The sequence below is a fragment of the Ustilago hordei genome (assembly GCF_900519145.1).
Source record: "Ustilago hordei strain Uho2 genome assembly, contig: UHO2_contig_02, whole genome shotgun sequence".
NCBI lineage: Eukaryota > Fungi > Basidiomycota > Ustilaginomycetes > Ustilaginales > Ustilaginaceae > Ustilago > Ustilago hordei.
Window position 1 is genome coordinate 562,315 of NW_024545252.1, and position 16,264 is coordinate 578,578.

At 53.3% G+C, this 16,264-nt stretch overlaps 3 protein-coding genes across 3 annotated transcripts; all 3 read left to right on the forward strand.

The window, feature by feature from the left end:
• Positions 1–1,707: 1,707 nt before the first annotated feature.
• On the forward strand, positions 1,708–2,157 carry UHO2_00977 (uncharacterized protein; the record flags this gene model as incomplete). Its single annotated transcript, XM_041553445.1, has 1 exon — positions 1,708–2,157. The coding sequence occupies one exon, from the start codon at positions 1,708–1,710 to the stop codon at positions 2,155–2,157; it is 450 nt and encodes a 149-aa protein (XP_041409379.1).
• Positions 2,158–5,619: 3,462 nt separating this feature from the next.
• UHO2_00978 (uncharacterized protein) lies at positions 5,620–11,718 on the forward strand (the record flags this gene model as incomplete). The annotated part of the gene is made up of 1 exon (XM_041553446.1): positions 5,620–11,718. One exon carries the CDS (start codon positions 5,620–5,622, stop codon positions 11,716–11,718), a length of 6,099 nt encoding a protein of 2,032 aa, XP_041409380.1.
• Positions 11,719–13,008: 1,290 nt separating this feature from the next.
• Positions 13,009–16,006, forward strand: UHO2_00979 (putative multifunctional beta-oxidation protein; the record flags this gene model as incomplete). Its single annotated transcript, XM_041553447.1, has 3 exons — positions 13,009–13,100; positions 13,216–13,458; positions 13,594–16,006. 3 exons carry the CDS (start codon positions 13,009–13,011, stop codon positions 16,004–16,006), a joined length of 2,748 nt encoding a protein of 915 aa, XP_041409381.1.
• Between the last annotated feature and the right edge of the window lie 258 nt (positions 16,007–16,264).

Here is a 16,264-nt window from a genome sequence, read left to right on the forward strand (position 1 = left end):
GTGAGTGGTGATACAACACATGCACTATGATGGAAGCAATCTACTTGATTGTGACTTTGCTGACTGTAACTAATGTATACTTAAGTGAAGTGATAACTAGTTGTGTATGGTGTAGAGTGGATGGTGATCCACTCACTTGCTGTGGTAGGGGACATGGTTATATACCTTTGGTGTAGCATCACCTGCAACACTGCTCCTCCTCCTTGTCCCCCTTAGGCTCCCTCTCCATCCTGCGATGCTCCTCAATGACACCGCTTCCTTGTCCCTTGTGGATGGATGGACCTCCTTGTCAGGGGTCTCGCGCCTGAAACCCAGGTCGGTCTGTCGAGATACTTGGTGACTATCAAACTGTGCGACAGCTATTGTCTCGGTATCAGTGACTATCAAGTTGCACAGTGACAGCAGGTGGCATTCGTTGTATATACTATCATAGGTTCTGGCTGACCTCTGTGGACACTCTGTTCAGGGGTAGCTCAGCACAATCAATATCAATGCTTCGGTTATGATGACACCAAGGTCTGGTGTGAGTGTTGATGATGATGAGGTTGATGATGTTGGTGATAAGGTTGGTGAGTGTTGATGATAATGAGGTTGATGGTGTTGGTGATAAGGTTGGTGGCATCAACATGAGTGTTCAGTGTGTTGACTTTGATGCTTGAAGTGATCCCTGGACCGCAGTGGACTACTGCCTTTGGTTCTATCTATATCCGGACCACTAACCTGCTATGGGGCACCTATGGACATCAGGTAGTGGTGATACAACACACACACTACAATGAGGAGCAACCTTGATAGATTGCTGCTATGCTGACTGTAACTAATGAGTACTTGTGTTTCTGAAGTATTGACTAGTTGTATGGTGAGTAGAGTGGATGAGGATCCACTTGACCTATGATGATGAGAAAGCATGGTTATATACCTCTTCACAGCATCGCCAGCAATGCTGCTCCTGCTCTCTCTCCAGAGAGTACCTTCTTCATCGAGTACTGCTCAGGGGCCTCTCCTGCTTGGCACCCCTGTGCCTCTTGAGTGGTGTCGACTCCTTTGACACTGCTCCTCCTCCTCATGACCTGGTGTTGACTCCTTCGACACTGCTCCTCTTCCTCAGGACCTGCCTGCTAGTGTCCTATACACTGCTCCTTCTCCTTTGACCAGTGACAGTTCCTTTGACTCTTGTCTCTCGAGCCCCTGAGTGGTAACCATCTGAGCTTGGTCCTCTTCGTGGCTGTGCCTGCTCCTTGAGCTTGGTCCTCCTCGTGGCTGTGCCTGGCCCTCCTCGCATGTGGCTCGTGTCCTCCTTTGCATGTGAGTCCATAGGAGTCCATGGTCTCCATGGAGACTGCACTACGACCATGCTCTCTACTGGTATCGACTAGATCTTCGATACCTGTGCTCCTTCCATATGAACCCGTGACCCTCCTGCTACTTGAGCATCCAGGCCCATGACACTCCTGTTGCCTCCTCTCCATCAGGGGTCAGTCCCACCTCATCTGGGTGGCAACTTGCCCCTTTTCATCACTCCCTGTTGGTGCCCACCTGCTGGTGCCCACTTCAATGCCATGTAACGCCCCTGCTTCATCTGGTGGCGACCCCAGCTGTACTTGCCACTACTCTATTTATTGTGCAATTCTCCTTGCCATTGATCTCTGCAGAATATGTCCTATGACCTTGTGTACTGCAGATTCTGGTGGGATTTGCAATACCATTATGGCTCATGCCGATCTAGCTGGGATCTGCCCTAGAGCCATTCCTTCTACAGATCTCAGTGAACTCTACTGCAAGTTCCATGATCTGCCCAATTCCTTGATTCCTGCACTCCCTTCATATGACTTGCCAGATCTTCCTGCTTTCTGCGCATCCAGGCCCATGACACTGGACACTCGTGTCGACGACATCAACCATCTCACTCACACCAGACCTTGGTGTCTTGCAATACATTCATCATTATTGATTGTGCCGAGCTACCTCTGGATGGAGTGTCCACAGCGGTTAGTCGAGACCTGCAGTAACAATCACATTATCACACCTATGGACAAGAAAAGTCATAGAGACTTCTCTACAACATACCTCAATAGAAATTGTAATACACAAGATGTTACCACATATCTTGACAGGATTCATAATAGACATGTTCTTGTCACAGATATCAGGTTTTAGGCATGGGACCTCTTGCAAATGGGTGAGATGAAGAAGGAGGCAAGTCGCCACTTGTAAGCGGTCGCGTGCCAGAGACCAGGTTGGGTGTTATCCAATTGGTATCAGTGGGATTAATTGAGTAAGATCTACTTGGTATGTTTCAACTAAATGTAACCAGACAGCTTCATACTGGTAGGTCTCAGCTGACTGCCTTGAACACTCCATTCAGAGGTTGTGCAGCATGTTTGTTGTTCTTTGGAGAGAGAGTGATACATACTCCTTACAGTATGAGTGTTCATAGTACTGTTGTTAATGCTCTCAGATGTTGTCTGGACTGCGATATGCTTATCGCCTACAGAGGATGGAAGTTACTGGACCACAGGTGTGGGACACTGCCTACAATAACTGACTGAACTGCAGGTGTCAAGCAACACTGCCTACAGTAAGGGACTGGACTGCAAGTGTTGAAGAACACTGCCTACAGTTGAAGAACTGGACTGCAAGTGTTTAGAGAACACTGCCTACAGTTGATGCCTAATGGTGATACAACACACACATTTGAGGGTCATTGCAAAGCACTGCTATTGCAATGATACATAACTAAGAGTCAAGTAAAGAGTAAGTAAAGTATGTGATAGAGTGGATGAGGATCCACTTGTATGCTATAGTAGAATGAGAGTATTTATGCATTCACTTGGTGTTGCCTGCCACACCTCTCCTACTCCTCCTGAGAGGCCTTTGCTGTCAGGGGTCTCGCGCCTGAAACCCAGGTTGGTCTGTTGAGATACTCGGTGACTATCAAACTGTGTGACAGCTATTGTCTCAGTATCAGTCTCGATGAGCTAGTCGTTTGGCAACTATCAAGTTGTGCAATGACAGCGGGTGGTGTTCATTGTATATACTATCATAGGTTTTGGCTGACCTCTGTGGACACTCCATTCAGGGGTAGCTCAGCATGATCAATATCAATACATAGGTTATGATGACACCAAGGTCTGGTGTGAGTGTTGATGATGATGAGGTTGATGGTGTTGGTGATAAGGTTGGTGAGTGTTGATGGTAATGAGGTTGATGGTGCTGGTGATAAGGTTGGTGGCATCAACACGAGTGTCCAGTGTGTTGACTTGATGCTTGAAGTGATCCCTGGACCACAGTGGACTACTGCCTTCGGTTCTATCTTGATCTGGACTGCTAACCTGCTATGGGGCGCCTTCAGATGTCAGGTAGTGGTGATACAACACACACACTATGATGAGGAGCAACCTTGCTAGATTGCTGCTATGCTGACTGAAACTAATATATACTTATGCTGAAGTGATAACTAGTTATGATGATTGTGTGTAGAGTGGATGAGGATCCATTCGACCTTTGATGATGAGAAAGCATGGTTTTATACCTCTTCACAGCATCACCAGCGATGCTGCTCCTGCTCTCTCTCCAGAGAGTACCTTCTTCATCGAGTACTTGTACAGGGGGCCCCTCTAGCACCACTCCTGTCCTCCTTGAGCTATCGACTCCTTTGACACTGCTCCTCCTCCTTGCTATCCTGCTTGCTTGGCACCCTTGTGCCTCTTGAGCTGTATTGACTCCTTCGACACTGCTCCTCCTTCTTGCTATCCTGCTTGCTTGGCACCCCTGTGCCTCCTGAGTGGTGTCGACTCTTTTGACACTGCTCCTCCTCCTCAGGACCTGCTTGCCAGTTACCTATACACTGCTCCTTCTCCTTTGACCGGTGATGGTTCCTTTGACTCTTGTCTCTCAAGCCCCTGAGTGGTAACCATCTGCATGCTCCTTGAGCTTGGTCCTCTTCGTGGCTGTGCCTGGCCCTCCTCGCATATGGGCTCGGTCCTCCTTTGCATGTGAGTCTTGTCAGGGGTCCATGGTCTCCATGGAGACTGCACTATGACCATGCTCTCTAATGGTATCGACTAGATCTTCGATACCTGTGGTCCTCCTTCCATATGAACCAGTGACCCTCCTGCTTTTTGAGCATCCAGGCCCATGACAAGGTGCACCTTGTTCTTGCTCTGTGTTGGATGGGTGAGTTGGAGAAGAGGGAAGAGAAACATCCCAGCTTCCAGCTTCAAATACTTTGTTGATGAACAACATGGCACACCAGTGTGATGAAGTAGTAAAGTTGAGGAGGTGAAGCAAGCAGATGTGCATCCATCTGCACATCATTTTGGAGAGTGACAAAAAAGTGAATCCATTTTACCAGGTCCAGAGGTGTGTTTTTAGAAACATGTGTTTTTCTTGACTTTGGGTGAGCTTATGTAAGGTTTTTGTGTGAAATAAAAACTCGTCAAAATCGAGAAACACGTATTTCTAAAAACACTCGAAAATTGATAACCCCTAAGATGCAAGTGTCACAGGCCTGTGCAGTTTCTTGGGGTGTCAAAAAATCGAGCCAAACATATTTTCAAAGTATTGTGTTTTCAAAACTCTGTGGATCACTGAAACCCCCTAATCCATGATGAAGATCTGCATTTTCTGACGAACGCTGTTGATACTTGTGTTGTTGGATGCGACAGGAAACATGATGCAAAACGAGATTGCAGCCCAGAGATGTTGCAGGAGTTGGGTCGCAAGGTTGGTGCACTGCGCCGCTGATCCGAGATGCTGCCGAGATGAAATGGCTTGTCGGAAGGAGCCTCAAACAGAAGACCACGAGACGTCGTATTGCCAACACGAAAGAGAAAGGGGGTCAAAATGGGCTGTCTCGTCAGCGTCACAGCAGAGCCACTTTAGTACTGCAAAAGGGAAAGCCACGGGCAAGGGTCTGGGAAGAAGAAGGGGATCAAGCGTTCACGACAAAGCCGAGGATGATTGTCCTGTCAATTTTGACCTTGTTGGGTGTGAACGTGGGGAAACAACCGTCCCGCACATGACCAGACGAGTGGTTTACTCAAGAGCCGGCATACTGTGCAGGCAGGCAATTCCTCGAGCGGGCGGAGATGAAAGAACTCAAGAGAGAAAGATAATCAACTGAAGACGGAGTGTTGGATGCAATCTCGATTTAATCAATTGAAAGGGAAAAAAGTGAGACAGGGTTGGCAGCTCGACAGCGGGATATGCTCGCACAGGTCAAAGCGCATGTGAGCATGTGTGCGTGTGTGTGTGTGTGTGTGTGACGCCTGCGTGACCCTCGAATTGCTGTAACGGGAATCATCATCTTGGCTCTTCGCAACCTTCCTATCTTCGTTTTGACACCCCCCTCCGAGCAGCGACGTGATCTACCGGTCCTGCTTTGATTCCGCCTCGCTTCGTCCTGATTCTTGCTCCGACTCATCTCTTCGAGCTCTTTACGTTCTCACAAATCGCAACATTCCCTCCGACGAACACACGCAACTACAACACAGCAAGTCTCGTACAAGAGGTGTCAGCTTCGATCAACAGCGGCGAACGCCTTGATTCCATACCTATGCATGTCTTCGCGAGCGCAACCAGGAGCTTCATTTCAGTAGTGGCCGCAACTCCTGCGTCATGGTGTCGACACTGAATATCCCCGAGAATGGGGGCCGTGCCTCGACATCGCAGCGAGGACAGGAGGCGATCGCCAACTTCTTTGGTCGCCTCTCCATCGACCAAAGCTCTTTGCGCGCCAAGCATGCCGAACCTTCACTGTCTAGCTACACTGGCAGCATGCGCAGGTCTTCTTCAGGCACTGAGCTCAATTCGCAACCTCATAGCGCCAATGGCGGGGACGGTGCGACGACAGCAGATGCTGCTCCATCCAAAACACCTCGTGTCTATTCCTCTTTCTCCGCTGCAAAAGCAGCTGCCTCTCGCTCGTCGCTCAACAAGCGAAGCTCTCAGGCCAGCATCCCGAGTAACGCTGCTGCCTCCCCGTCTATGAATAACTCGCCCTCCTTCTCCTCTCCTCGCACAACTTCTTCAGCCTTCGGAGAGACAGCCACTCCGACCGGTCTCGCCTCGTCTTCAGCGGCCAATAAAGGATCATCCTTCGATATTGCCTCCGCCAACCAGTATACACCTGGCTTCCTCGCTAATACTTTCCCTTGGCTCTCAGCAAGTCAAGCATCGCCTTCCAGGCAGTCGGAGACCTACGAACGCCCAACACCGTCAATGCAGAGTAGACTAGACGTACAGTCCAAGCACCACTCGCCCCCCGTCTCTCATTACAGCAAAGGCAAAGGCTTTGGCTACAATCCCAATGACCAACACAAACCACCCAAATCTAGTTCCAAGATCCGCCTCACCTCCAATGCTTCCAAAGCGGACACGCGCCAAAGCCGAGATTCCATCGGTCGAGGACAGGGGCTCACATCTTCTTCTGAGCTCGACCTACCTGAACGCATGCGCAGCCAGCGCAAAGGAGCTCCAGCGCCACCGCGTCTCTCACGGGATCCAATCGCCATCAGCATCGAGGAGGAGCTCAAACCTAATACAAGCGCGCAAAGGAACCAATCGGCGTTTTCACGGCTCGGGAGAGCCTTTCGCCGCAAAAGCAAGTCTGGCAGCGAGTTCAGGGCAGACTTTGGCACCTCCAGAGATGTGCCCCCATTGCCCAAGACTCCTCGCCGCGTTCCCAGCCAGGTTCTCAAACCCACCGACCCTTTCGCCGAAAAAGCGCTCAAAGCCAGCAGCGGCATCGTTGAAGTGGATCTGCTCAAGCCACGGCCGAGCGTCGACGTCAAAGGTAAGCAGAGACAAGTTTCCGATACTAGCACGGACGTGCGGTCGCAAAGAGGCTCAGTTGCTATTGTACCTATCATGAGGACAACAGGCACCTACGCCGAGGGCACGGATCAGCAATTAGCCGACCAAAAAGATAGCAATGTGTGTCTGACTGAGATGGAGCAGCCAGACAGCAGAGTTGCTGCAAGCGGAAAGGAAAGAGAGAGTGCTACCTCTGGCAACAACGCCAACGGGCAAGGAGCATTGTCAGCATTAGACGCTCGAAAGGCTAGCGCGGATGATCGGCACGGGGAAGACGAAGAAACAAGAGAGGTGGAAAGTGGACCACAGACCAAGTCGGCAGATTTTTATGCAGCTTCTCTCACCACTGACTCAGACTTCGCCCAGGCACGCTCCGATACGGCCAAGTCAACCCCTCGTGCCGCGGATGCATCCTCAAAGCGACCAACGTCGATGGAGTCTACCACGTCCAGCACGCATCGCAGGTCGCTTGCTTTCCTCGCCTCTGCCATCTCCTTGGGCGCCATAACAGCCGAAAGCGAGGGGGAAGCTGGACAGGCTGCGGACGGAAGCGACGGGCTGAAGGAATCGGACGCAGTTGACAAAGCAAATTCTGGCGCCACCAGGAGCGACGACCCGAATACCACCGCGCAACATTCTTTGGAACCTGGCTCGGCCACTGTTTCCGGCACTAACCTGACCAGCTCCGTGCCCAAAGACACCGTCCAGACCGAACAGACTGCACCGACATTCGCTTCCATGTCTCGCACGAAGAGTTCTGACCGCAGGCGCCTTGAGCCCAAGTCAGCGACGCCCAACGACCAGATTCCAAGCATTCCCACCGATTTCCTCAGCATGGATGCAGACATGTCTGCGAGGCAAGGCAAGGGAGCCAAATCGAAGGCATCCCACAGCCGAGCTCTCGATGACCCTACAGCTCCCGATCTTGATCACGACAACTCAGGTGCAGCCCTGAAGCGTTCTATCAGCGGCAAATCAGATAGTCGCAAGTCTTCGCACAGCACATCACCCAAGGCCACGCGTGCGACCAAGGGTGTCTACATGGCTCAAGCCGCTGGACCAAGCATGGGTGGCTTTGTTTCGCCCTTCTATGTGGCTCCTTTTACCTCGGTCGATGCAGGTCTTTCCAATCGTGCGACTCGCCCAACCGGACGCCGCGCTAGCAACAGCTCACGATCGGTCCACAGCGACGACTCCAGAAGTAACCACAGTGGACCCCGACGTGGCTCACACTCGCTTGCCGTTCCCGACAACGCATCTCGGGAAGGTCAGGACGGGATAGACGCAGCGCAGGCAGAGATGGACCATCCCGGACAGTCCAGGGAGTCTGCCACGTCCGAAAAAGCGCGAAAGGTCAAGTCGTTTGGCAATCTGCGCGCTTCGTCTAACGATCGGAGGGATGAGCCGTTGCCACGTGCCAGCACGCCGCGTCTGCCCTCACCCTCGGTTCTGATTGATGATACCGGCGCCGCCGGTCGATCCCGCGACCTCAATGATGCCGCTCCTAAGTCATCGAGCGCTTACGTTGCGACCGGCGACAGCAATTTGCAAGCTTCCAAGGACAGCGGCGTATCAACGTCGCAGAGCACCAGCCAACGTTTGTCACGTCGACCAAAGACCAGTGGAGCAGAGGCTGGCTTGGGCAGCGAGCGTTTAAGACTATCAACTGCGCAAGCTGGTGCATCTGCATCCTCTCGCAGAGGTTCCGGTCCGGGACGTGCTTCTCTGGACGATTCGGGGCTATCCTCCAAGCCCTTCTCATCGTCACCGACCGAGGCTGGCTTCGAAGTGATGGTATCGCGAGATGCTGCTTCTACGCCGGTCAGGCCACGTGGCGGGGGAGATCAGCCGCGAGACACGTCTACCTCTGAGAACACTCGAGACAAGATGCTTGGCTCGCGTCTTTCGAGCTCGGACTGCAGAGATAGCTCCAGACTTGGTCGAAGACCGAGCGAGACCAGCAATGGAGCCATGACGTCTTCGTCATCAAGGATCGAGACGCATGGGGGAGCTGCCTCTCTCTTCGGCAATCCAACCGCCAGACCACGCACTTCCTCTTTGCTTCCGTCGTTCGGCTTCAACAGGAGTCGCACAGGCTCCTCCGCTGGCCTTGAGGGCACCGGGAAAAGCCCGGGCAGCTTTGGCAATACCTCACGCTCCGCTTCCGGGGGCTTTTGGCGCGAGCCGGGCGACCCACTCACACCAGCTGCTCGAGGTGGAGCCACAGAAACCAACACTCTACAACAGGGCTCCAATGGAGCTAATCGATCACCTCGCGCTTCGTCGAGCTCGCGTCCCTCTTTCAGCAGGCAGCTCTCGACAAGCATGGCGCTTTCAGATGCCGAGTCCAAGCAGGTCTCTGTCAAGCCCGAGAAGAAGTTCTCATTGTCCGCTTTCTTGCCGTATGACGACGAAGATGCACCCGAATATGCAGAGCGAATCGCATCAACAGCACCCAAGACGCAAATCGCCGCCATCTTGGCTTCGAGTCCCGACTCTTTCTACGTAGAAGCCTTGCATCGTTTCATGACTCGCTTCTGGTTCAATGGGCTTCCCCTCGATATCGCCTTGCGTAAGCTTCTCATGGATCTGCACTTGCCCAAGGAGACCCAACAGATCGATCGAGTCATGGAGGCGTTTGCTAAACGATACAACGAGTGCAACAGCGGTCTCTTTGCTTCGGACGACCAACCTTACATCCTGTCGTTCTCACTCATGATGCTGCATACGGACGCTTTCAACAAGAACGCGAAAAACAAGATGACCAAAGCCGACTACCTCCGTAACACTGGCTCGAGCGGAGTGCCGACAGACATCCTCGAGTATCTGTTCGACAATCTGACCTTCACGCAATTCATCTACATCGAAGATGAGGAAGCTGGACGCCGACATCCATCCGAGGCTTCAGCCATGTCAATGATCGGTCCTGCCATGTCAAGCTCCCTCGCGACACAAGGAGCGAACGCAAACAATCGTACCAAGATCGATCCATACTATCTCATTACTCAGGGTCGACTTGGCGAGCTGCGTCCAGATCTGGAAGACCTCATCCCAGAAGACACTCCGTTCTCATATACGGGATCGCTGCCATCCTTTGATGTCGATAGGCTCAACTCTGCTTTCCTGCACGCTCCTAGCATCGAAATTGTCACCACGAAGAACGGGGGCGAGCAGTCTGGAAATGGAAATGCTGCTCTCACAACAGGCGAAGAGGAGGTAGTGTCGCTGAAAGTTACCAAAGTGGGCGTAGTCAACCGGAAGGACGACGTTTCGGATGGCGGCAAGAAGTCAGCCTCACGTAAATGGAAGACGAGCGGTCTGCTCTTGACTGGCTCGCAGCTGTTGCTCTTCAAGGACATCATCTGGATCAACGCTCTGCAATCGCAGATTGCAGACCAGGTTGGAGATTCGCTCGTTTGCAATGGCATCCCGACAGACGAACGGCCTGCGCAGGAAGTCGTAGAAGGTGGCGTTGTCATCTCGCCCCGCATCACCTACTTCCGACCTGACGGCGTCATCTCGTTAGCCGATGCTGTGGCGGTCAAAGATCATTCTTACGGTAAATATGACTTTGTCTTCCGTTTGCTCGCAGCCAAAGGTCGACAGTACCTTGTGCAAGCGCAGAGCGAGGATGACATGAATGACTGGATCCACAAGATCAACTTCTGCGCCAGCTTCCGGACGGCCAACATCAAGATTCGTGGCCTCGACCTTGCGCCCCGCATTGGATCTGGTGCTGCAACGCAGGACTTGAACAGTCTAGACCGAAGTGACACGATAGAGTCACGCTTCGGCCAACCTGCGCTCTCGCGCCCGTCGTTCTCCGATTCGGATCGAGGTGGCTCGAGAGGAATGGACGCGGATGGCAGTGGAAGATCAACACCAGTTCCCGATGACACTGGGGACCTGTCGAGGGACGGTCCTCTGCGATTAAGCGTTGATCCAATGTCGAGAAACAGCGAGAGCGATTGCCCGCCACGACCCCGCTCATCAGCTTCGCATCGCATGAGCCCGGCGTCTTCAGCGCTGCAGAAGCGTGCCAAGGCGCGTCACGAGCTTATGTTGACCAAGATCGCCGAGACGGAGGTGCAGCTGGAGCGTGCTACGGCTCGTCTTGCGGCCGAGATCCGTCTTGCGAGACACTTTGCCATCTTGACACCGTTCCTCAAGTCGACGCGAGATCGTATCGAGATGTCGGCTTTGCCCCTGTCCAGCCGCATTCGTGCGCTACGACTGGATGTGGCTAAAGCTGAATCGCGATGCAAGATTCTGCGATTAGATCTCGCTGCTGGCGGGAGAGTGGCTCGAGCGTTGCTGCCCAATGCGTATCTATCGTCATCGGCGATGCGTGCGGCTAACCAAACGCCTTCTGCTCAAGTCGCTACACCGCAGCTGCTAGAGTTGGGCATCACAGAGTCTCAGGCACAGTTTGAAGAGCTCTTTGCACCGATGAACAACGGGAGTGGCACCTACGATGCTCCCTCCAACACCTCCGTCTTGTCAGGAACGGTGACCAAGCCAGCATCGCATCAGAGGAATCAGATGAACCTCAACGCTGTATCCGAGCAACCAGCCGACGAATCGCCTGTCATGACCTCTCGACTCGAGCTGGCTGGAGAGCCACGATCACAAGAAGGGCAGAAGACGCGGGCTAATCGACCTTCATCGCCTTCGCAATCGGTCGCTTCCAAGTCTTCTGCAGAGCACCACGGCCGAAGTCAAAATGGTGAGCAAGGCGGTGCAGCAGACGAAGTTCCAGAAGATTGGGATCTGAGTCAAGTGGCAAGACCGGGTACAAACAGGATAAGTCTGGTGGATCTGCCTTCGCCCGATGAGCTGCAAGAGGCTACGGGTGGAAGGTTCCGATTTGGTTCCAGGGCAGGTGAGTCGATGTCATCCTAGCTTGTCCGGTGGCACTGTCGGCCAGTCAGCGACAGAGCAGCCCCACAATACCGCAAAGGCGGGGTTATCTTAGCCTGGTATCAATGATGAATGGAGGGGCTCCACAGGGTCCTAGCTATAGTACTTTTCGCGTCAATGTCATGGAATCGCTGCACAGCAACTCAACTGTTTTATACTTTGTGTCTCAGTCATTCGAGATCCTCACATCTGGCTTGCCGCTCGATGGGCGTCCAACATGTTCCGTGTTGCGTGATCAAAGATCATGCCAAGGCAAGCCGAAGTGTGGGGGAAGAAAGAAAGGTACACTCGGCAAGAAATGCGGGGAAGCCGAGATCGTAATTCTCGCGCGAGAATTCACTTCGGAAAGAGCGCAACACGCACGAAAAGTAGCTGGCACTCCTCGAGATCCGCCCAAGCCGTCCTGCCTTGACAAGCATGACCGGCTATGTCGGTCTCCCCATCTCATGGTAGGCAAGAAGATCTTGATCTTTAAACAAGTGTGAAATTTTTGATTGCTTCGGAATGCTCCAACACAGCTGATGGTTCATGTATAACGTCATGGTGGGCAATGTAGATCAAAGATGCTGAATGCTCGATACTCGATGATGTGAGGGTGGTGACAGGGTCCTGTTCAGATTGTGTAGGCGAGATGAAGGAATGAATGTGAAAGAGTGTGTGCGGAAGGGCTTTTCAAGATCGACGCAACCTTTGCTCGCCAGCTCCTCTCTCTGAGATGTGTGGAGTTGTGCAACCGGATCACGCGTGAAATCGTAGCCGGAGCTGAAGGCCGGATTCCAAAGGGCAAGAGAGAAGAGAGCAACAAAACCAAAAAAAGGGCGCTGCAACTCCACTTTCTCGAAGCGCCTTGTGTGTGTTGACCGATGACCCCGCGCTCGAGCGCTCAGGCCAACAAAGTCTCTGCACAAGCAACTCGGCCTGAAAATGCCGCCTGTTTGCGTCCGGTTAACCTGCCTCCTCATCCGCTTCGTCCGTGCTCGATTCACATGAGCCAGCTTAGCTCGAGTATTGGAGAAGCTGCCCATTCAAATACACACACTTCTCTCGACAACCTTTGTCTTCTCGTATCCTTCCCCTCCTTCCATCCCCATCGGAGCTACCTTCTTTCTCTCCATCTTCGTCCAACCGTGCGATCGGTTCTGCAACACAGCCAATACCCCCTTAAACGCCTGCATCCTTGCCCCTCCTCCATACGTCCCGCATCTAATCAACACCAACACCAAAACCACCCCATTCGATAGCCGGGTACTACGGCACAAAATACATCTCAACATGTCCGACTTCCCTTCCACAGAGAACGGCAAGATCTCGTTCAAGAACCGCGTTGTCGTGGTTACTGGTGCCGGTAACGGTCTCGGTAGGGCGTGAGTACAAGCAAGGTTTCCCAAGAAGCCGATCGCTCATCTCACAAATTGCTGAAAAATGACAAAACTGACAATCGTTCTCTCAATGATTTCACTGAACTCTCTCCCTGTGCAGATACTCCCACTTCTTCGCTTCCCGCGGAGCCAAGATCCTCGTCAACGATCTCGGTCCTTCTGCTAACGACAAGAGCAAGAAGGCTGCCGATGTTGTTGTTGAAGAGATCACCAAGGCCGGTGGTGAGGCCATCGCCAACTACAACTCCAACACCGAGGGTGACAAGATCATCCAGCAGGTGATTGACAAGTGGGGCCGTGTCGACATCGTTATCAACAATGCCGGTATCCTCCGAGACAAGTCGTAAGTGTTCCTTCTTTTTGCGCCGATCTACGGACCCCCGTCTCGGATCTCGCATGGCTTTTGGCTGCGAGGCATGAGCTAGCGAAACAGTGACTGACTCCCACTCTCTTTATTTCCATCAAACCCCCCTCACAGCTTCAAGTCGATGTCCGACAAGGAATGGGACCAGATCACCGCCGTTCACATCACCGGCTCTTACGCCTGTGCCAAGGCAGCATGGCCTCACATGCGCAAGCAAAAGTACGGTCGTATCATCAACACTTCTTCGGCTGCCGGTATCTACGGTAACTTTGGTCAGGCCAACTACTCTGCTGCTAAGCACGCCATGATCGGTTTCGGCAAGACTCTTGCCATCGAGGGTGCCAAGTACAACATTCTCTCCAACATTCTCGCTCCTGTTGCCGCAAGTCAGATGACTGCCACCGTCATGCCTCCCGAGATGCTTGAGAACCTTACTCCCGAGTACGTCGTTCCTATCGTCGCTTACCTCGTCTCTGGCGAGAACAAGGACGTTTCCGGGCAGGTTTTCGAGTGCGGTGCCGGCTTCTTCGCTCAAATCCGACGTGAGCGCAGCCGCGGCGTTGTCTTCAAGACCGATGACTCGTTCACCCCTGCTGCCGTCCGCGCCAGGATCGACGAGATTCTCGACTTTGACGAGAAGCCCGAATACCCCTTCCGCATCACTGATGCCAACCACATGGAGTTCCTCGAACGTGCCAAGGAGGCCAAGACCAACGACCAGGGTGAGGGCCCTGTCCGCTTCGATGGCAAGACCGTCCTCGTCACTGGTGCTGGTGCCGGTCTCGGTCGCGCTTACGCTCACATGTTCGCAAAGCTCGGCGCAAACGTCGTTGTCAACGACTTCCTCGAGAAGAACGCTGCCTCCGTTGTCGACGAGATCAAGAAGGTTGGTGGTAAGGCTGCTCCTGCCGTTGGCTCCGTCGAGGACGGCGAAAAGATTGTCAAGGCTGCCGTCGACGCTTTCGGCTCGCTGCATGTCATCATCAACAACGCTGGTATCCTTCGTGACAAGTCTTTCGCTGCCATGTCGGACAAGGAGTGGCACGACGTCATCAACACTCACTTGCGCGGTACCTACAGCGTCTGCCATGCTGCTTGGCCCATCTTCCAGCAGCAGAAGTACGGTCGTATCGTCAACACCACCTCGGCTGTTGGTATCTACGGCAACTTCGGTCAGGCCAACTATTCGACCGCCAAGGCCGGTATCATTGGTTTGACCAACACACTCGGTATCGAGGGCAAGAAGTACAACATCATTGCCAACACCATCGCTCCCAATGCCGGTACCGCCATGACTGCCACCATCTGGCCTCAGGAGATGGTCGATGCCTTCAAGCCCGACTACGTTGCTCCTATGGTCGGCTACCTTGCCAGCGAGGCCAACGAGGACCTCACCTCGAGCCTCTTTGAGGTTTCGGGTGGTTGGGTCGCCGCTGTCCGCTGGCAGCGTGCTGGTGGCCACGCCTTCAGCCACGGCAAGGCTCCTACTCCCGAGAGGATTGTCAAAAAGTGGGGTAAGATCACCGACTACGAGACCAACCCCTCGTGGCCCGCTACTCCCAGTGACTCGCTCGGCGATATCATTTCGAACTTCGGTAATGCTTCCGAGGAGGAGGATGATGATGATGATGACAGCGAGGGTGGCGCCGGTGATGACTACAGCGACCCTGAGGACCCCGAGATCGTTCAAAAGGCCAAGAAGGAGCCCATCGACGACTCTGAGTTCTCGTACGGCGAGCGTGATGTCATCCTCTACAACCTTGGTGTTGGTGCCACTGAGAAGGAACTCGACCTGGTCTTTGAGCAAGACGATGACTTCCGTGCTGTCCCCACCTTCGGTGTTATCCCTCAGTTCATGGCCAGCGGTGGTATCCCCCTTGACTGGTTGCCCAACTTCAGCCCTATGATGCTCTTACACGGTGAGCAGTACCTTGCCATCAAGAAGCCCATCCCGACCAGCGCTACGCTTGTTAACAAGCCCAAGCTCATGGAGGTCCTCGACAAGGGCAAGGCTGCTGCTGTCACCTCTGTCGTTCACACTCACGACAAGTCGAGCGGTGATCTCATCTTCGAGAGCCAGAGCACCGTCTTCATCCGTGGATCTGGTGGCTTCGGCGGCAAGAAGACCGGTAAGGACCGTGGTGCTGCGTCGGCGACCAACAAGCCACCTTCGCGCAAGCCCGACAAGGTTGTCACCGAAAAGACCACCGAGGGCCAGGCTGCTCTATACCGTCTCTCTGGCGACTACAACCCCTTGCACATCGATCCCAGCTTCGCTCAGGTCGGTGGCTTCGACAAGCCCATCTTGCACGGTCTTTGCTCGTTCGGTATCTCGGGCAAGCACATCTTCCGTGAGTACGGTGCGTACAAGGACATTAAGGTGCGCTTCACTGGCCACGTGTTCCCCGGTGAGACGCTCGAGACAAGCATGTGGAAGGAGGGCAACAAGGTTATTTTCACCACCCGTGTTGTTGAGCGTGACACCCAGGCTCTCGGTGCCGCTGCTGTCACACTCGCCGACGGGTAAAAGCTCTCCACTTGGCTTGGTTTCTGGTTCAGATTTGTTCGGAAGAAAAGTTCTCCATGATGATATTGTAGTATGTCTTCTCTACATGGCCTTGTGACTGTGTGTGACCGCGAAGACAACGTACACGTTCGAGTCTCTCAAGTGCCTTACCAGCCTGTCGGGTCACAATGTACCCTTCCGGTCAGGATCCAATCGGCTCAGCCGCAGCGCCGAATGCAAGGTTGAGCGCATAAGTAATGGAACTTGACAACAAGCAGG